This window comes from Tympanuchus pallidicinctus, unplaced genomic scaffold, assembly GCF_026119805.1.
Source record: "Tympanuchus pallidicinctus isolate F22 unplaced genomic scaffold, pur_lepc_1.0 scaffold29, whole genome shotgun sequence".
NCBI lineage: Eukaryota > Metazoa > Chordata > Aves > Galliformes > Phasianidae > Tympanuchus > Tympanuchus pallidicinctus.
Genome location: NW_026294746.1, coordinates 2,937,767 through 2,959,263, shown reverse-complemented (window position 1 = coordinate 2,959,263; position 21,497 = coordinate 2,937,767). Strand labels below are relative to the sequence as shown.

General features: G+C 54.2%; 1 protein-coding gene across 3 annotated transcripts in view; it reads left to right on the top strand.

Annotated features, from left to right (window-relative positions):
• SAMD11 (sterile alpha motif domain containing 11) overlaps positions 1-21,497 on the top strand; it is a 98,261-nt gene that overhangs the window by 22,695 nt on the left and 54,069 nt on the right. Inside the window, exons 10-13 of one of the 3 annotated variants that reach the window (XM_052691546.1) lie at positions 454-552; positions 11,958-12,000; positions 13,253-14,032; positions 15,062-15,102. In XM_052691546.1, the coding sequence (XP_052547506.1) occupies positions 13,264-14,032; positions 15,062-15,102 (810 nt within the window). In that variant the 5' untranslated portion in view covers positions 454-552; positions 11,958-12,000; positions 13,253-13,263. Of the gene's footprint in view, positions 1-453; positions 553-11,957; positions 12,001-13,252; positions 14,033-15,061; positions 15,154-21,497 lie in introns of those variants that run through there. The other 2 variants (XM_052691545.1, XM_052691547.1) reach the window with 2 other exon arrangements.

Sequence of the window (21,497 nt, the reverse complement as noted above, 5' to 3'; positions counted from 1 at the left end):
CCGCCGCTCTGCTGCCACGCGTAAATCCAGATTTGGAGATCTCACGTCCAGTCATAAACGGGGCTGGCAGACTTGTGATCAACAGAATAAAGCTGTCTGCTGCCAGGTGGGTGTTTTATTCCCATGGTGGAGGTAGGGCAGCTTTTTGGAGAGCTTAAGCAGCAGGGGGAATCAGAAGCCTGCAGGAGAGGAAAACGGTAAAAAAAGGTGGTGTTTAAATGACATTAACGTTGGAAGTGAACATGGAATGTGGAAAATTGTGAATGGAGGGCTGAAATGGAGGGACATGACTGAAAAATAGAAGCGTTTGGGTGGTGTTTTTCAGACATGCAATTCTGGGTGCAATGCTGTGTGTTTTCTGGTGTTTCCATCCTTTTTGCTTTTTCTCCTTTGACTCCGCCGAGCAGCCCATAGGAAAGCTGTCTCATTCCTGCCCCCCTCCTTGTTTTACAGCATTCTGTTTGGATTCTTTGCCCTGGAGGCAATTGATGACCTTTCTTCAGCTCCGTGTCAATCTGGCCATGCAGGGAGACTTCCCCACACTGACACCAGGTGAGGATGCTCGTGCAGAACCATGCAAACAGCTGGCAGGAGGGAATGCTGCCATGCACCAAGTGCTGTTACTGCTCCATCCCTGTTATCCTCCTGAGTGCTGTCAGATCAGCAGACAGCTTTGGACTCCTCTCCCCCCCCATTGAGAGCTTTCTGTCCTCGCTGTGTATTTTTGAGGGCCTCTTTTCACCGCACGGGGATGGATGGACTCCTAAAATATACAGCCAATTACACAGCAGAATTTATTAGACTTTATTCTGGTGCACGTTACGTGGTGGGGGTGGGGAGGAAAGCGCAAACTCCGGTAGGAAACCCATAGCAACTGCAGCTGTAAGTGTGAGGATGAGAAGTCCCCATAAATACACCTGACTTCGCCATCACTGTTAATTAAATGCACGTCATGAAACACGGGCACAGGGAGCAGCAATGCTCGCAGGCACAGCAAGAGCGAGGCTGCATGGCCTGGGGCTGAGCTGCAGAGCACAGCCAGGGGGGTTAGAGCCATGCAGGTGATTGGGAGAGCCCTTCCCAGCAAGGCAGAGGGGTCTCTCCAATCAGTTAGTAACATTTCTTGCTTTGTCTTCTCATCTTCGTGGGTTTCACTGTAATGATCCGGCGTGCTGCGCTGCTCCGCTGCGGTTTCTGTTCCTGTCCCAGATGGGTGGCAGAGGAGAACTCAGCACTGATGCTAAGAGGGGCATAGGAAGGGCCTGTCCCACTCAGCTCTAAGGGTGAAGCTCAGGAGCCTCGTGCTATGCTTTGTTCCACTTCTGTAGTGTTCTCCCCTCCAAGTGATGCACCAAAATTTGGCTTCTAGGAGCAGCGATGCACGGTGTCCTCCCAGAGATGTGGTCCAGAGAGACCAGGATGAGGTTCTGTGTTAATGCAGCCCTACCTCATTTTTTCCCCCTTCTCATGAAGCATTTTTCCATTCCCAGCTCTGTTTCACCTTTGGTAATCTCCCTGGCATGTACTCCATCTGCACTCCTATGGGGCTGCAGCGCGTAGGAAGTAAAACCCACAGTTCCATCTAATATCTTCTGACTGGTTTTAACCATAGCATTTTCCATTTAATTGGGAAGGCAGGCACACTATGCATATTAACACAGCACAGCCTGCACCTCCTAAGCATTCAAAGCAGAGATGGCTGGGATGTGCCCTGCAGCAGCTGGGAACCTGCTGGGTGTCTGTAGCATCTCAGGGAATGGGATCTGTGCAGCAGGGCTGGCTTTTGCCCTCCTGGTGGATGCCCACTGGATAAGAAAAGGTACTCTCCCCTCAAAAAATTACATGCATTTCCATCATTTAAATAATTGGTCTGCAGACAGTGCAGCTGTTGCTTTGCTGTTGTGTCCATTGTTTTCCTTAGAGCAGAACACTGCTGGTCTCATTGTCTGCTCAGGGGAAAATACCATCTTCCCTCCAAAGCTCTTGGTTGTGTCGCTCCTTCCTCTTCTGTGATCCACCCATCCTCATGAAGGCCCCATTCTTTCCCTTCTTGCCTTCATATGCCACCCATTGCAGGGGTCTGTCTGTGCAAAACCAATAGCTTTGTCTTAATTTCACTGCGGTTTTCAGGACTCTCTTCTCCTTGATCAGTACTTGCCTTGAGACAGGCATATTCATTTGGATTGGGAGGAGGTCTCAGCAGGTCTTTTATGGTGAGAAGGCTTCCCAAGAGCAAGCTCACATACACACCTTGCCATGTGTGAGACACCACGGGCAGCTGTCACTGTGAGCTGCTTCAGAATTACTTGATTGCACGTTAGCTGTGGTCCAGAAAGACAGCAAATGTGCAGTTCTACCAAGAGGAGCTGCATGTTTTAAACTCAAGACAGATCCAACAAACAGTGTTTGCCTTCTCCTGGAAGAAGGCTGGAGCTTGCTGGCTCCACAGAAGCACATAATGATGGCTTCAGGGCACGCAGGGATTGATGGCACCCCTTGTCCTGTGCTAGGGACGGACATTCTGAGCAGCATCCACAGTAGAAGGGCAGCAGGGAATGAAAAGAGCAGTTCTTGCATTGCAACGTGCATTTCCCTGCCTGCTCAGCCCCTGCTGCTCCAGCTTTTCTGGTCAGGTAAGGATGGCATCGCGTCGCTGTCCTGCCCTGCATTTACCCACAGACTTCATAATTATGGCCTTGTTTAAAACAGATACTGCTTGTCGTGCCAGGAATGGTCACAGAGTGAGGAAGCAGCTCAGGATCCATTAAGGAACGAGAGGTGGCTACATTTATTTCTACCTGAAATTTCAATTAAGATTGCAGTGTAAAGTGTGCTTCAGTGTCAGCCAAACGGAGACAGAACGGCGCTGGGTGTTGAATTTTAGAGTCTGTCTGTCAAGAAGGACCAGGTGGAGATTTTGGGGGTTTAAAGGTCCAGGGCAGTGCTGGAATCACAAATGCACGTGGTGTTAATGTTTGAAAGCTGTGTGTCCCAGTGGCAGCAGGAGACCCAGCTCCATTGCATGTTGTTATCAAGGAGCTTTATCAGCAGCTGGAAGAATAGCAGAAGTTGTAGAAATGTCAGATATATAACTCTCCATGGATGGAAACAAAAGGAAGATGGTGGAGGTTGGATGTTCTCCTCATTGCTAAAGCTGGGAGGCACAGAGGGGCAGAGGGGCTCTTGCCCATTGGTTATCACTGCAAAACTCCATCAGGGCATCCCTGAAATGAAGGTGCTAAAAACCACTGGGCTTCTGTGCATCCTGGTGCTTTGTTGAATGGGAAATCTCAAACTCCTGGCTCCTGCAGCGTGCATCTTCCCATCTCCTTCCAGTTGCACCGTCAGCACAGGACTATGAAATGACATCTGTGCAAAGCATGCACACACACAGAGCCATGCAGGGACATGGCAGGGCTGCAGGAGAGCAGGTTGGTGCTGCTCTGCTTGGGTGTCCCTGCACTCCTGAGCACACAAACATGCACACACCTCACTGTGGTTTCTCCAGCCCTGTATCCATTTGATTTTACTATCCAGGCAGGAGATGAACTTCATTAGGGGAGTGGAGGCTCTGACAAGGATGGGGAATGGCAACAGCAGAAGGATGTAGCGATATAAAGTTATGTCAGAAAAACCTTTACAAGAAAAACGTCTGACATTAGAAATGGTGCATTAAAAATTCAAGAGGGTTGGAAGAGGGGCAGGAGTGGAAAGAGAGGAAAACAAACAAACACACGGGCTTTAAACTAATAAATCCTTCTATTTGGGGAATGCATCAAACCCAGCCTGCTATTAAAGCTGGTTTTATTTCTATTATTGTTAATAACAATGATAAATATATTTTTTCTTGGATCTTGATGCTGGGCTTATCTGCCTTTTCAACACACGCTCAGTGGGCTGAGCAGTCCCTCCCTTGCACTGTTTGCTTGTGGCTTAATGTGCTCCCTTTGAAACACAGTAAGAGCCTTCTTTTCTCTGCACCTCTGTGTTGGTGCTGCTGTGTTTGCAGGCATGCAGGCTCTCTCTCTCCCACGATCCTCTTTAATATTATTCATCCTTATTATATATTGTTATTCCTTATTATGATTTATCTGCCACGCCGTGGCTTTATTAAGATTGATACCCCTGTCCCCAAGGAGCTCCCAGCATGCAGCCCCAGCTTTCTCCTGAAGCAGCAAAGTCTCACTTTTCTTCCAAGCCATAACAAGCCTCATGGCTTGGCTTCAGCAGAAGGCCTTGGGCTTGCTTGTACCAAGGTGATGCATCCAGCTTTTGTCCAGCATTGTGGTCCCATTCCACTGCAGCACCAATGGGAGCTGCTTGTTGCTGGCCAGCAGGGAACCACAGCCCTGCTTTATTCTTCTGCATCTCCATTTTCATCTTGCGTATTAGAAGAGATTCGTTGAACTCCCTGAAAGCAGATCCTTGTGCTGGGGGGGGGGACCTTCCCTGGATTGCTTCACTCTGTGCTGCTCTTCAAACAGTTCACAATCTGGGGACATTTTGCACTGATAGAACATCCTACGAGGCAGTGTTACGTGTTGGTATGTACATGTGGGTAACAGAGATGAAGGAAGTGATGCTGGGTGCCAGTAGCATCTGGGAAGGAACCTCCTGCCTGCCTCTGGCACAGAGGTGCCCTGATCTCCAGCTGTGCTGCCTGGGGGGGAGCTGAACCCTGGATGTTCCCTTGTCTGTGTGCAAAGAGAACTGCACAGCCCCCCAGGCTGGAAGGCTGGAGCAGGGAACCTGCCCTGCAGGCTGCAACTGTTGTGTTCAAAGAAATGGAATGGAGATGGAGCTGTCTGAGAAGGAGACTTTGGAAATGCCAGTCCAGACAGCAGCTGGTAACAGGGGGAAAAAAGAGAGGGAAGATCATACACCATGGAATCATTCGCATTGGAGAAAATGACTGTGATCCCCAAGTCCAACCCCAACCCACCCTTTAGGACCATGACATGGGAGCAGACGTTCTTGCTCTGTGAATGGGTGTGGATCCCCTATGTGGGGCAGTGGGATCACTGTGTGGGGCGCAGGAAGCCGCGTGGGTCCCTCCCTGCATTGATTCCTGCACAGTATTTGGGTTTTGGGATCTGGCATCCAGCCTGGATGCCACAGGTTTCTAAAGCTGGCCCAGCATGACTCTGATCCTATTTGAAACGTTGGCAAAGCTCGTGTGGAATTCAGTAATACAAGAAAGAACGGGGCTTTGGAGTGCATGGGTTGTTTGGGACGGGGCTGACCTTTGTCCTCTGATGGTGACTGGAGGCTGTGGGGTGCAAGCAGCAAATTGTCACACTGTGTGAGCAAAGCAGGGCTTGGGGCGCACATATCTGCAGTGTGTGTGAGAGCAACAGACAGTGCTCCCCTTCCTGAGGAGCTGCTCAGCCATCCAGCCGTGTGCTTTAGGGATGAAATACCTCCAGAGATGGCTCAGAGCTGGGGCTGCTCTGTGTCTCCAATGGCCACCAAGGGGTTGAGGAATGGCCCATTTCTGGCTCATTTCTGGCAGGGCAGTGCTGACAAGGCAGCGGTCTGAGCGCTCCAGCCATGGGAGCATGGATTCCGAGGGGGCTGTTGCTTCTCCCTCTCTAATGCGATTGCCTCTTTATAATGGCTTCAACTTTCTATTTTTTTCCCCCCTTTATCATTATTGACCAAGGAGCATCAGTAAGGCTAGAGAATAAATAGTTCCCTGGTGGTTAACAACAGGCTCTCCACCAATTGGAATTCAAGCTGTGCTCCCTCTTACATTCCTTATAATCACACTTTATTGCATAGAGCAGAAAATCAAGCGGCCGCCCCATCCCTGCTCGTCCCCCTGGGTGCCGTGCTGTCTCCCGGCGGAGCAGGTGAGGCCGTTGGTTGAGGGGGGGGGGGAATCCGAAGCATTGCGGGTTGGGCGCCGTTTGCCAAGACCCCAGCTCCGTCAAAGCGGCGGGCGGGCTGGGAATTCAACTCGGGACGATGGGGAAAAGCACGGTGCGCGCATACAGACGTGTAGTTGTGTATCTACAGCGCGTGCATGTGCGCAGCCATGCCCTCCCCGCCCGCCCCCGGCTGCTCTGCACGGCGCAACCCGACGGGGCGGGCGGCGGGGCCGTCTGGCTGCTCGAGCTCCGCGCTGTTTGCTCAGCCACCGCCACCCCTCAACCCCCCCCCCCCCCCCACACACACACACGTCTGGGGCCGGTCCGGGGCTGGCTCCAGGCTCCCGGGGGCGGGAGGTGCTGATTTTCCAGTGGGTATTTGTCAGGTCAGAGTCTGCGCCGCCCGCCGGGCTCCGCGCCGCGCTCCCCGGGTTATTTATTACCTCTCTCCCCGGCGGCAGCGCTGCGGCTCCGGGGCTGCTGCCAGCAAGCCGTGGCGGCGGCGGCGGCGGCGGAGGGAGGGGGGGGGGGGAGCGGGGGGTCCTCCGGGGAGGTTCCCGAGCAGCGACGGGGCCGGCCGGCGGCCCGTCGATCGCTTTTGCCGGGTGTGCGGAGGGAACGTGGAGAGGAACGGCTTGTGTTGGGGCTGCGGGGTTCCAGCAGGCTGGAGATGAGATGGAGAGCGAGGAATCTGCCGGGAAAACGGTTGGCTTTGGTGGAGCTAGAGGCGGCGTTGGCTCTCAGCCTGCATGCTTGCAGTGCGCGGTGGGGGGGCTGAGGCTCCTGGCACCGATGGGCACATCCTTACTGAGGATCTACATAATGCACAGCCTGATATTTGCCCGGGGAGAGCTGCAGGCGCTTTGATTGTGCAGTTTGGGGCTGTTGAGACCCAGCTGTGCTGCTCTGGCACACACGTGCGGCCATGCAGCGTGCTGCTGCTTTTGAGCATTTTCTGCTCAAAATCCCCACGCTGTGATTTGGTGATTTGCATTGGTTGTAGTTCTGTTGAGTCACCGTATGGAAAGCTGGGAGGTCTAAGATAAAAACGAATGCGACCCCTGAGCTGAGTTTATCTGCTACGTTCCCTGGGTGCCTATAATCTAGAGATCTCCTCCTCTCCTAGTGCTTCCCAGGTCGGCTTTATTTCTGGCTGTGTTTCTTTGCATGCAGACTGCTCGTGCACAGGATGGGTTTGCGTGCCTGCAGCCCCCCGTGGGGCTTGTTGGAGGGGTTGTGATGTGGGCCTGCCCCAAGGGATGCGATGGGAGTGATGGATCAGGATGTGCCCCCATGTTTTGGAGTACTGCCACAGCACAGGGGGGAGAACGGCCTTGCTTTGAGGGGCACCACCTGTAGCCCCTCTGCATGATCCATCCCAAAAGAGTCACAGCATGGAGGGGGCTGGAAGGGGCTGCCCATGCAGGTGAGAAGGCCAAGGAGAGGCTAACATGAGAGGTGGTTAGCAGCAGTCAGCAGCTACTAATTATCCCACGCTCCAGCTCGTTCTCAGGAGAGCTGCAGAACTCTTTGATCTGCCTGTGTTTTGCTTTCTAATTGGATTGGGGTTCCGGATGCTGCTGGCTGAGGGGTTCTGGGGAGCTGATGGAAAGGGAGACGTGTGTCGGTCCTTAGACAGCAGCAGGGGAATGTTCTCTGTGCAGCTGGAGGGGTGCTTGGGTCACCATTCTCCTGCTTGTCTCCATGCAGCTATCAATAGGGCTCTTTTATATGGTCTCCTAAATACCCTTTTTCCTTCCCCTGCGTGCCCCTGAGGTTTCATCCCTTTCTCACTCAAGTTTCATGGAGCACAGAACTGAGTGCTGCCTTCCTCCTGCTCAACAATTGCGTTAAGCTTGCATCTCATTGCTGTCCCACTCTTCCAGTCAGTAGGTTTGCTGATTTAGTGGCCTTTTTCAGTCCTTACTGCAGTAGTGAGCCTGAGTAGAACTCCAAGAGCATCAGCAGGGACTGAGAAAGGTCTGTGCTCGAGAAAGAGTTGCAGAAGCACCGGTACAGTTAAAGTGCTGTGGATACAACAGCACGATCTCTATTATTAATCCAAATAGAACGCCTTTCTTCGGTTGAGTAATAAGATCAGAAAAATACCTCTACTCAGAACAGCTTCCAAGGTGGGAATGATGCCTGTGGCAAATATCTGGCGTAAGAACCGACCCCAAGGCCAGTTTCCAGTAAGCACCGTGCCAGCTGTCAGCTTAACCATTGACAGTCCCTCAGAGGTGGCAGCTGTGCATCCTGGTGTTCTTGGGGCTGGGGAGGACACTGTTGCAACAGAAGCAACTGCCGGCTGAAGCTCTTTGTGTGAGTGGTAGAGAAGGATGGGTTGGGGAGGGCTGTTTGCTTCCACCAGCAAATGGGAAACTTCTGTTGTTTTCTGAGAGCAGTAACATGGTGGTGGTGGTTGTGATGAAAACACCAACTAGATTGGAGCAATGAGCATTCTTGTAGTCAGACACAGCAGAGTCCCTGGTGAGCTGTGCTGGGTCTGCTTTCTTGGGTGTTAGCAGGAGACAGGGAGAGCCTTGCACTCGTTAGCATATAGATGTGCATCCTCATTGGAGTTTTGCTGTAGCTGTAATTAGCCCAGACCACTGGGACAGGCTCCCTGAAAGGCTGGAAGGAAGGAGTGAGCGGTTGGGTGGGAATAGGCTTGAGCATCTCCTGGATATTTACAATGGATTAGGCTTTTTATTTTAGGGTCAGCGCAGCCTTAACCTGTGTGCAGTGCTTTATGGCTAATGGCAGCACTGCTTCTGGGTGCAAAGCACATGTGAGGAATGCCTGCATGCCTGATGGACTTAAAAGGGGAAAGGGGAACTTGAAAAGATCTCTTCCCTCCACTGCTCGCCCTCATTGGTCCCAGCTTCCTCCTACCTCTTTCCAGTGAGAAATAAAACGTGTGATAGAACCCATCTTTCTGCCCCTCCAGCTGTTGGCACATCTGTTAGGAGGACGTGATGCAGGTTACCATATGGCTGCAACTGAAAATCTGGCTGCTCCCATAGAGCCAAGCTAATATTTCAGCAGGCTGTCTCTCCCCAGCCAGCACACAGAGACCCTCAGGTTGAATACTGGAGCTCTTCTTGTCTTCTCAGGGCACAAAGCAGAGCAGATGTAACCCTCGTGCTGCACCATGCAGCAGTGCATTGGTGCTTGGTGGCTGTCCCCACCTCTGGAGATGGCTTATGAGCAGAGAGCCCAAATCTGGAGCTGCTTCGTGGATCGCTGCAGTCACACAGCAAAGCAAAATAGGCAGAAATAGAAGCAGGAATGCCTGAGCCCACATGCAGCAAAGTTGGAGCTTGGAAGTGTGACAAACAAATAAAGCTCAGTGCTAACTAGCTGCAGCTTCCCTCGGCCACGGGCATTTGCTATGAAGCAAAGCAAGGGAAAGAGCAGAGAGCTGCACTTCTTCCAGATCACTGTGAAGAGATTGAGAGGGTCTGGCCCTGTCCATAGGTGAGGTTCAGCATGGCTGCGACAGCAGATGTGCAGAAGCAGCAGCCCAGCTGTGTGCTCAACACCCATTTGTAGAAAGGAGGAGAATTAGGATAGCACAGCACCTGGCTGCAGAGGTGCACAGTGATTTAAAGGCTTTAGAGTGTATTAGCACTAATTAACGTGCTGGGAAGCTGGAAGCCAGCTTGGGCAGCACAGAACTTGAGCACCTCTTAAATTGGTCAGGGCAGGCTCTGCCTAGTCTTTAATTTGCCCTCTCCAGCATGCACTGAAGTAGTTAGAACTTGGTGACACCAGAGCCTTGTGACACTTTGCTCCTGGAGGATTAGCTAACAGTTCATCTGCCGAGTCTAAACAGTCGTGCTCTCTGTTTGTATACACATAGGAGTGAGGGGGCAGCCCACAGCTTATTCTTCTATAGATGCTGGAATGGTGCTCCATGGCCTCTTCATCCTGATGGTCACTCATTTGTTATTGGTGTAACCCAGCAGCAGACTGCAGGCCCACGGATGGTCCTCCAGAGCATCTCTTTGTTGCTGTGAGTGCAGGCAGGAAGCAAGGCAGAGGGTGATGTACAAGCATTGGGACACAGCCAGGCTTTGGATTAATGCATCATGAGCATTGTTTCACCATCTTTTGATAGAGTGAGTTTTTCCTAGCCATGGAGCAGATTAAAGTAGCACAGAAAAAAGGCTTTAAGATTAAAAAAAAAGAAGAATCTGATGGAAGCTTTCTTCTGCATTACAGCTTTGATATCTCACGTCTTTCACAACAGTTACAAATTAGTGATAAATAACATCTGAAGAGAGAGGAATAGTAGAGAGGGAAAGATGTGGTTTTAATTGCAATCTGGGCCAACAAAGAAGATGGTTAATACAGAGAGAAGCAGGGGGAAACTGTCCAGTGGCTGAAACTGCAAACTCGTTTTGCTGGTGATTTCTCTAAGTGCTCTTTTTATGCACCTAAATAACAAGTCACATTTAGAAAGCTCCCCCTCCTCTTCCAGGTAGTAATTTGTGAAACTGGTGGCAGAAGGAGGAGGGAAATCCTTATCTGTTAACATGGTGCTTGAAGCACAATCTCTCCTTGTAATGTGCTCTGCAGGACAGCTCTCTCTTTGCTGCTGTTGACACATTGAGAGAAACAAAAGGTCCCGAGTTTTGTTACAGGCTTGCGTGATGTGATCCAGAAGTGAGGGACCAAAGGATAGAAAATGATCACTATTTATTCCCTTTACTGCCACAGTGCTTCTCTGAGCAAATGAAGGATGATGTGTTCGCTTTGCTGGTGCCCTGGAAACACAGAAAGACACAGAAAGTCCTGGTGATTTCTGCCCCCACACCTTACAACACATCCCAGTGGTGTGTTTGCAAAGCAGACCTGGTTCTTTCTTAAACCACGCCTGCATGGATTTGCTTGCATCTGTCTGATGGTGAATGTGTTGATGCTCATCCTGGCAGCATCAGGATGCTGCAGATGGGTTCGGACACCCAGAGACAGCTCTGGTGCTTTATTGCAGCAGGAGGGGCTGGGAGGACTTGGTAGTGAGTTTCAGTGCCTGTAAGGGATGGATGGGATCAGCTGGAAGCTGCGCCTCCCGAATCCTTCCAAACATCACTGAGTTCTGCCAGGAAGCCTCGTGTGCATGCAGGAAGCAGCCTGGCCCACGCCATCCCCATCACAAAGCCCTCCTCTTCCAGTGCCCAATCTCCACCCATAGCATCAAGTGCTCGGGTTTGTTCAGGATCAAAGCACAGCCAGGTAGATGCTGCCTGTCAAAGACAAAGCATATTCTCTTCACTTAGGACCAGGTTCAGATTTGAGCCTGATTTCTTTGGGGAGAAAAAGAAACCGAGCTGACTTGCAGTGGGAAAAACCTCTGGGCAATCAGCTTTTCCTGTAAAGGGGAAGGTTTCTGCTCAGTGTGGCCTCAATGCCTGCATCTCCCAGTGCCTCTTCCAAGCATTGTTCTTGGTTCATTAGGTGATAATAGAAAGTGATTTTTCCCCTGTCACCTTGAGAAATCGGAGGCATTAAGAATGAGAGCCTAAGCCTGAAAGCCTAAATGAGAGGGTTTGATGGGTCTGTGTATCTGCCTCCTTCATTAGAACTGGAAGAGAGAGGATTGCTCCCAGAGCTTGCATTCCTTGAGGATAAGCAGGCGAGAGGAAGGAGTGTGGCCAGGCTGTGTCAGGAGATGAGGTTTGGGGCTTGTTTTCCATCCCCAGACCCACTGAACCTCAGAAGGCTGTTTGCCCCCACCTGTATGGGTTGGAAGCGGTGGCTCATCCCAGCATGGACCACCAGCAGGTGTGGTAGGAGCTGGGAGCAGAGGGGCCAGAAGGAGCACCATGAGATCCTATTGGAGAGCAGATAGGAGGGATGTGAGTGAGTCTTTTCCTCCCTGCCAGGCAGGCAGGGTTAACGTGGCACCTCCTCCTGCAAGGAGATGGGAAGCACAAGGGACACATTGGGACAAAGCTGGGCATTGTGGTGCCTGTTCTGGATGGGGTTGGGATACGCAGCTCTCTTCCTTCTGCCACCTTGTAGGACCTTGTGGGGCATCTCTTGTGCTGTATTTAAGGGATGCTTTCTTTTCACTTCCAGGTAGGATTCTTCGTGCACAGTTGCTCCCATGTAGCATCCAAAGGTAGGGAACTCCGTCTTGTTAACGTGCCGAATTTCCACCAACCACATCACTTCATTTTGGGCTGTGTTGTCCCCCTGGGGCTGTCCTCGATGGACCTAACAGCACACCCAACACAGCTCCGAACACAAAACACAGAACTGAAGTTGGAAGGGACCTTTAAAGGCCATCTGCTCCCACTCCACCAAACAGGGACACCCATCAATGCTCTGAGCACCGACCCCGGTGTGCCTGCAGGGATGGGGAGGCACTCCAATCCTTGCACCAATGCAAAAAGCACAAAAAGCTTTTTCCTTACGCTCAGCCTCCCCCCCCCCCCCCTTCCACCTCGCGAAACCATTTCCATTCCCTTCATCCCATCGCAGCAGGATGAATTAGAAAAAGAAAAAAAAAAAGAAAAGAGAAAAGGAGGCAGCTTGCCAGTGCTGTGCCAGGCGTATCGGGGCGGGCTGGCGGTGGGGATGGCCGTGCCGGAGCCGTGCTGGCTGCCCCCCGGCGCAGCCCCGCCGCCCGTCGTTCACCCCCTCGCCCCCCCGCCGTCGGCGCGCCGTTTGCCAGCGCCTCCGCTTGTTGAAATGGGCCAAGTTCGAGGAGCGGCGGCGGTGGCGGCGGAGGAGCGGCTTTGCTCCGAGAGCCCGAACTGCGTGCAGCGGGAGCCGCGTGGAGGGGAGCCCGGCTGTGCCCGGCGGGGGGCGGCGCTCGGGGCTGCGGGCGATCCCCGGAGCTCCGGAGGACCGCGTGTGGGCATCTCCCATCAAAGCCCCGTCAAAGCGGGAGCGGCCGTCAAACCTCCCCCCCGCCCCCCCCCCACCTCACCCGCCCCCCAACGGCGGCGGTCGGGGCAGGTGGAGCTGCGGGAAAGTTCGCCGCCGGTGCGCGGAGCCCCGCGGGCAGAGCCGGGTTGGGAAGGGGGGGGGAGGGGGGGCGGTGCGGAGGAGCGCAGCGTTTAATTTTAATTATGGCATATAAATAAATAAACCAGGTGTCAGTTGAAAGGAAAAGAGCGGGGAGGGGGGGGGGGGGGGCGGAAGGGGGCTGGCTGGGCGGCGGGGAGCCCTGCAGCCTGGCGAGAAGGTGGGTCGATCTGGGGGAATCAATAAGCGTGGGTCTTTTTTTTTTCTTCTTTTTTTTTTTTTTTCTTTTTTTTTTCCCCCCCCTTTTTCTGTGTGTGTGCGCGTGTGTGTGTGTTGTGTGTTCTTTTTTTTCTTTTTTTTTTTTTTTTTTTGCAACCAAAATAATGTCTCCGGCGGCACAGACCTCTCCGAGATGTCAGGTTGCAGTCCGGAGGGGAAGCTCTGCGCACCGCACGGCAGCTCCCGGGGCTGCACCGCTCCATTAAGCGCTCCGTGGGAGCCGCGCTGGGGAGCCGGGCCGGGGGGGCTGCCCGTGGGCTGCTCCGGGGGAGCCCCGCCACCCCCGGCACCCGGGCGCCAAAGGTGCTCGTGTTGCTGCTGCTGTTGCTGCTGCTGCTGGCGCGTTCCATCCCAACTCCAGCCAGAGCCGGGGCAAGTTGAGCCGGAGACGTTTGAGCCGCCGCTGCGCTTTGGAGAGACGGGGGAGCGCGGCGGCACCATGCCTGCCATCAAGAAGGAGCGACTTGACAGGGAAGAGCTGGCCTTGGCGGCCTTCAACCAACCCATGGAGACCCTCCCCGACTACCTCGCCCCGCTGGCCGCCGCTGCCATGCCGGTGGTGGCCCCGCACCCGCCGGCGTACGAGCAGATCTTCGCCCACCGCGCGTACCTGGGCTTCCACGAGAGCCCCCACCCCCCGCACCCCCCCCACCTCCCCGAGGACCTGATGCTGGAGAGGTTCTCCTCCATCCCGGATTTCCAGCCCTTCTTTGACAACGGAGAGCCTTGCATCGAGGTGGAGTGCGGGGAGAACAAGGCGCTGCTCTACATCAATAAGTTGTGCCAGGGGAGCAAAGGACCCTCCATCCGCTACCGGGGCGAGTGGCTCACCCCCAACGAGTTCCAGTTTGTCAGCGGCAGGGAGACGGCCAAGGATTGGAAGCGCAGCATCAGGCACAAAGGTGAGGAGCCGTGCGGGGCCGTGCGGGGCGGGGGGGTCCGCGGGATGCTCAGAACCCGAGCGGTGCCTCCGTGCCCCCCGCCCGCCCCCCCCCCCGGGTACCCCGAAGTTTTTTTGGGTTTTTTTGTTTTTTCCCCAGCCGGTTTGCGGGGGGAGGAAGGAGAAGAGGAGGAGGGGAGGTGTGCGCGCGTGTGTGCGTGTGCGTGTGTGTGTGTGTGTGCGGGGGGGGGGGGCTGGGGGGGGAGGCGTCTCCTCCTCTCTTCGGGAGAGAAGTTGGGCTCCGTGCGGGCAGAGCGCGGCGGATTGCGGGGCGCGGCGGGGGCACCGCGGGGAGCGGAGGGTGAGGACGGAGCGGCGGCGGCTGGGGGGGATTGGGGGGGGGTGGTGGGAGGTGTTCCCGACGGCGGAGCGCTGCGGGACCTCCCGCACACGGAGCTGCGCTTTGCTCCCCCCCAACCCCCCCCCCCCAGCCTTCCTCTTTGCGGGGCCGGTGCGGGCGGCAGGTGGAGGCGGGGGGAGCCCAGCGGCCACGGAGCGGGGGAGAGGGAAGGAAGGGGGGGTGATGGAAGGCGGGGGGGGTGGGGGGGGGGGCGGCGTGACATGTAATTAGCGAGAGCCGGAGGTGGCAGCCCGGGGGGCTGCGGAGCTATTAGGAGGTGGCTGACACCTCGGCGTGTTTATTGATCGCTGGAGGAAAGGGGAATAACTTCAGGGGCCGCTCATAATGATCGTTATTGCACTCCTTTTAAAAAAAAAAAGGAAAAAAAGCGCTGAGCTGCTGCCTGTGGGAGAGCGCAGATCCTACGGGGTGAGGAGGGAGGATGAAGGCAGCCGGGGGGGCAAACCGCGGGGATCCGGGCTGCGGGAGCGACTCTGCATAGGGCTGAAGGGGGGGGGGGGGGAGAGGGGGCAGGATTGGGGCAGGGATGGGAGGGCTGAATGCGGAGCACTTTCCTTCTGCTGAGGTGCTTAACCTTTTTTCGTTTCTTTTTTTTTTTTCCCTTTCTTTTTTCTCCTTCTCTGCACCCAGGGAAAAGTTTGAAGACTCTTATGTCCAAAGGAATCTTACAGGTACATCCTCCAATCTGTGATTGCCCTGGGTGTCGAATTTCGTCTCCAGTGGTAAGACGATTGTTCAACTATGTGCTTTAGTTAAGACATCTCCCCTCTCCTCCGCCTCCCACCCTCCCATCCCAACCTTCTCTGCCTCTTGTGATCGCGGTTCTGGTCCCACGGCCGGCAGGTGGGGGAGCCGGGCTGAAGGATGCACTGCAGCTGTGCTCCGTGGGCACAGCACTGAGCAGCTCCTTCCTTCTTCTCTCTTAGAGGTGCAGAACGGCTGAATGAAGCGTTATGGCCGCACCCATGTGTTGGAGGCAGCCGGGCTTTGGGAGCTGTTAATGATTTTTTAAGCTGAGCGGGGAACAAACTCATCTTAAGCACTCAGTGCTTCTACAGCGTTCATTTCATAGGTGGCAATCAGTGTATTTGTAGATCTTCGCCCAGGTTTGGGTTCCTTGGGTTTTCTGATTCTCTGTTGCCCACATTTTCCCCAGGAAAGATGTTGGAGCGATCAATGGACTCAAGTAGGGCATGAAAGGCGTTTTGTCACATCCAGAAATAACCATAAGACCAGAAATAACCATAACATCAGAGCTAGACTGCAGAGCCATGTTCAAATGGGTCCTGGGCTGGAGAGTGACTCAGAGCACTGCTGCCAGTGGAGACCCTTCTTTTAATCCACTGCAATTAGCTGCTGTTTCATCTGTTGTTTCTGTGAGATCTGATGGACATCCTTCATTCACATGGAGCATCTTCATGGTGCTGAATGATGGAACCACTGTAAATCATTTCTGTATACTGTCGACGTGCATCCATATTGCTATATATAGAGATGCACACATGGATGTGGGAAGGGGCTTAGAGCAACAATCCAGCATTCCATCAGCTCACACAAGGACCCGGCCACAGCAGCACTGCCTGCTCCCATGGCCAGCCCAGCGGCTCTGGGGTTCATGCAGGATTTGTGCCGTTGCTGTGAGCTTGTGGGGCAGGGTGTGATGCTGTGTGCGGACGGAGCTCACTGCAGCGTGGAGTCGGCTGTGTGACAGCTTGCTGGGCGTCTTCGGGCCGAAATGCCACCTCGTGCGTTCCCAGCGGGAGCGCTGTCGATAGCCATGCGGGGATGCCGCGCGCGCACGGGGGGGAGGCAGCTGCCCGTGGAACAAAGGCTGTATTAAAAGCGGCTCTAAAATAGAACTGAATCTGAGAAGTTCAGACAGAGGAAAAGAGGGGCCGCGTTGTTTTGGGAAAGCAGAAACGGATCCTTCTGCGCTCGCCTCCTTTCGCTCCCCGCCGGCGCTTTGCGGGAGGGGGGCGGTGGGGAGGAACCCCCTGGAGAGCCGCCTTCCGATCCGCGTTTCCCGGTGCGCGCCGCGTCTCCCGGTGACCGACGGCCGTCCGCGCTTCGGACGTGCGGGCAGCCGAGCCGGCCCGGCCGTTCCTCCCCGCCGCATCGCGTTTCCGCCGCCGCCCCGGAGCACCGCGGGGCTTTCCGCCGCCGTCCCCCTCCGTTGGGCCCCCGGCCGAGCTCTGCCCCCGCTCCCCGCCGCGGCCCCGAGCCCGGCCCCGCCGCCCGCAGCCCGGCCTGGCGCCGCGCTGCCCCCGCCCTCCGCCCCCCCGGGGCCTCGGGGCCGGCAGTGCCGGGGGCTCCCCCGCCGCGGCCGGGGAAAGCGGCGCCCGGCCCCCGCCGCGCCCGGCCCCGCCGCCCCGCCGCCCCGTCGCAGCTCGTTTGCTGCAGCTGCAGACGGCGGCCGGCGCCGGGGCTCCGCCACCGACCGCCGGTTTCCTGCGAGGCGGAGGGGGAGCAGCCGCGGCGCGTCGGCTTCGCTGGCGCCTCCGAGCCCCGGGCAGCGACCGCCCCCGCGCCGGCGTCCGTCGATCCGTGTGTCCGTCCTTCAATCCCCCATTGCTTCAGTCTGTTCATCCGTTCCTCCCGCCCTCCATCTGTCCATCCGTTCATGCGTGCATTCTTCTATCTGTCCTTCCATCCATTCGTCTTATCTGGCTCTCCATCTTTCCACACATTCTTCCATTCCTCTATCCCTCCATTCCTCCCTCCCTCCATCCATCCATGTGTCCATCCTTCTACCTGTCCATCCCTCCCATCCTCTGTCTATCCCTCCATGCATCCGTTCTTCCACCCATTCCTCCCTCCTTCCACCGATCCGTCCATCCATCCATGCATCTATCCATGCATCCGTTCTTCCATCCCTCCCTCCATCCCTCTTTCCATCCCTCCGTCCATTCCTCCATCCCTCCATTCATCCCTCCGTCCATCCAGCCATCCATCCATGTATCCACTCCCTCCCTCCCTCTGTTTGTCCATCTGTCCATCCGACCGATTTTCCCATTCTCCTTTCTCTTCCCCCCAAGCCTTACGCCGAAGGTTTTCCAGATCTGGGTGGAGAAGCCATACTCTCAGTCCGTACATTTTTTAGGGGCAAGCAGCTGTGAGCTGTGAGCAGGGGTCTCCTCCATGCCTACATGTGTCAGCTGCAGGCTGGCACAGTTCACCTTGTTCACCCTCTTGCGTACAGCCTTGGGTGGGTTCTAACCCACATTTGCTGGTGATGTTCCCCGTGTTGGAGCAGGACCCTCACAGTGTGCTTCACGTGAGTTGTGCTGCCTCTGGGTGTGAGCTAGGACCACCATTGGCTTCTCCTCATCCTCCTCCTCACGGGAGGGTTCCTTGGGGGATGCCCATGCTGCGGTCTGGGGCTCAGCTCACAGGTGAGGAAGGAAGCTTGTAGAAAGCTGTCAGGCACGGCTGCGTTCAAGCAAAACAAAAAGCACATTTTTTTTTTCCTCCGTCTCCTTCGTTGCGTGTCAGGACACATGGTAATTGTGCAGAACTTGGCCAGTGACTGCGCTCGTTTGTTCGGTTACTGGGGTGGCATTTTGCTGGTGAGTTGATTTATGTGTGATCCTTGCTGTTGGCTCCTTTTCGCTTTGTTGGTGCTGTTTTCTACTGCTGCCTCCCGGAGTGAAGGCGTTGGTCCACAGCTCTGCCTGAGGGGCCCAACGCTGAGCTGAGCGGGGCCGCAGAGAGGGGCAGTGAGACCCTCATCCTGAATCCAGGACCTCAGAGCCACCAGTCCTGCAGGACTGCCCTGTGCAGAGAGCACTTTGCCCACTGCTGCGCAGCAAAGCTGGCTGCTGCAGACACAGGGTTCAGTCTGTTCAGCAGGATGGGATGTGGGTGCCTTTCCGAGCTCCTCCAGCCTCAGGGATTGGAGCTGGAGAGCTGTGGGGTCTGTGCTCACAGCTCTGCCTTCTCTGGGGGCCGCCTTATGGATGTGCAGAAAGCCTTCCTGTAAAGCAAGCTTGTAAAAGTTCTCATCCCCACGAGCTCTTTGTGGATTTATCATTATTTTTGTTAGTTTCATGCAGATTGGGATTGTTGCTGTTAATCCAGCTGTGTTTATTGGGGGCTGGCTTTTGTTTTCAGGTAGGCTCTGCTCAGGTGTGTTGGGCTGCACACCTCCGAGTGAAGTTGGACATCTTAATAAAAGCCTGTCCCAAACCTGAGTGCTGGCACTGGGGCAGGAGGCACTGCGGGAGGCATTCTGCCCACCCAGCAAGGCATTGTTGTGCACTGGGTTCCATTTGGTGGGTTATTAAACAGCCTCTGGAAAGGGAAATATTGATTGGATCGCAGCGAGTGAGCAGCAGAGATGCAGGAGTAGCTTGGGACAATAATGCTGTCTTGCTGTGGAGCTCCAGGTTATAGGATTGCTAACCCACCTGCTGCTGCAGGAGTGTCAGTGTTGTGCTGAGCTGCTTCCCTGTGCTCAACGAGTCCATCAGCCTGTGGAGAGGGAAATTGATGCAAGGTAGCTAAATAAATATATAAAAGCAGCAAAAGCAGCATCGTCTTGTTAGCAGCGTGTCAAGGGCAGTGTAAAGGTGAGATAGGATAAGTAATTTTGCTGTCAAAATTATTTAGAGATGTCATTAAACTGCTTAGGGCTGTCTCTGCTGCTTCAGGGCACAGACACCTGGTTTTAATTTGCAGTGGTCTGCATCCAAACCTGCTGGACTCATTCAGAGGGATCAGTGCTAATTTGGAGCCTGGTGGCAAATGCCTTCAGTGAACACGGGATCCAAATGGCAGAGGTGAGCAGAGGAGCAGAATTAACTCCCTCATAAACTCTCTTGGTTTTCCTTTCTGGAGGTTTGCAACTGCCAAGTAGCTCACGTTGATGGAGCTGATGAACTTCTCAGGTCACTGGAGAGCATCAGAGAGGTCACTTCTGCCTCAGACATTGGGAAAGAGCTCTGTGGCAACTTGTGATGGAGCAGTGCTTGGTCAAGATTTCATGCTCGTAAAACCACTTTTTCCCCCTTTTCTCTCTCCCTATTCCTTCTGGATTGCCTTGCTCTGGTTCCCTCTTGCACTGGCCCTTTATCTGGAGGGCTTCTTGCTGTGCAGCAGATGCTGTGCCCTGTGCCATCTCTGCCCTCCCTCAGATCAACATACATCATCTCCAGAGTGCCAACACCCTTCTCACCACTTCAGGGCCCTTTTCCATTTGAAGATGCTCACCCTCCTCGCTGCTGGTAGATGGCAGTGGAAAGCTCATCATCAAGCTCCACAGTCCAACTTTGTGCTGAGGGCAATGAAAGACATCCCCCAAAGGGTTATTTGTGGTTGCAGGTCTGTAAGGAGGATGGAGAGCATCCTCCAGCTCCCCTGCTTTGCTCTCATTCTGCTCCTGTCTGAAGGTAAATCTTCTGTATGTACAGCCTCCACTGCTGGGGTAATGCATTTCCTTTTCTTTTATTTTTGGCCCTGTTATTAAAAAAAGAAACACAACAAAACAGTGAAAGGGGAGAGGAAATTGCACATTCCCCTGGGTCATAAATACAGTCTGATGGGGGGTTTTGTTGTAACCTGTCTGAGGAGCAGGAGGGATGGGAGAATTCCTAAGCAAGGGAGGAAAGGTTCTGCTTACTGCAGCCTTGCTCCGTAGCTGGAAGGTGATGGGCAGGAGGGGTTTCTTACATTGTGCCAATCAGTTGGGAAAGGAGAATCTTGAGTTTTTTCCAGGTAATTCAGAAGCAGGAAGGCTTTGGAGCTGTTGATGCTAGAAGAGGGATGTGGCATCCTGGTCACCCAGCGCGTGCAACTGACTCTGACTGTTGGCTTGCAGCCGATGCCCACTCAGTGTGGGGAGATGATTCGACTTTGGGTCATTGGGAACACAGCTCAGGGGCTCTTCACTCCCACAGCTCCTCAGTATCAAACACTCCTCTGGAAGGAGAGCAGAGCACGCTGCTGGAGCAGTTTGCCATCTCCCTGTGGGCATCCTATCCCCAGGAGCCCGTGGTTATCATCATATCCCCAGGGCCTCGCTGATGCAGAGCTGCGTGTGCATTCCTCTGGGACGGCAGCTCCCGTGGTGCCTATCTCTCCCCATCAGGCTGCAAACTCCTGCTTGTAACCCCATCCTTTCTCCTTAGCCAGAGATGGATGCGATAGGTGGTACTCGCGCTTGTGCCGCGTTGCCACGGCAACCAGAGAGAACCCCCGAGATGGGAAAGGGCAAAGCATCCCGTTCTGCCACAGTCTGCAGCCTCAGTGATTGAAGGAGATGGGATGGAATTAGATAATCCTGGAATTCGCCGTGATTTGACGCCGGGCCTTTATGAAATAAGTAAAAGTAGCAGCCCTCGTAGTAAAAATGAATTCTCGGAGATCGATAACTTTTCCCACCGTTTGTCACAGCTGTGACTCTGAAGATCTCTTTTCCTGTGATATGGGGTGAACCTCACAAACATCCCTTTCATTTTTTTCCTTCCCAGAGGGAGCTATGATATCAATTCCCCTTTTATTTCCCCCTTGTGATTCACCCACTTAACCGTAAAGCACACTTAGAGAGGAAAGCCTACAAGACCCTTCAGCGATGGTTCAATGAACTCGAGCTTGGAGTCGTTACTTAAAAATTGTACACCATTAGCCTGAAGTATGGCTGTGCTGTGGGGTCAGCAGAAAGGAAAAATGAAAGAAAATAAGCTGGGTGTGATGGCTGGGTGGGCAGCTCTGTGTTTTTGGTGCGTGCAGTGCCTGAAGCTGCTGGGACCTGCTCTGTGCCCACCGACCTGAGCTTGTTGGTATCAGCACTGTGGGTCTCTGCTGAGTCTCAGCCTTACGTTGCTGTGATGGATTTCTCTGATACAAGTTCAATAAAAGTAATTTGGCGAGGCTGATAAGCATTTCTGTCCCCTTGTGGGTGCAGAGGGCAGAAATCATCCTTGCTTTTGGAGGATTTAGTTCCATCAGTGCCTCTGCTATTGTCTTTAAGACACTACAGAATCTCAAGAAGGGTCTTGAGAGGCTGTTTGAAACTACAGGCTCTCACTGTTACTGTGCTTTTCTTCCAGCAGCGTGATGCTGAAAAGCT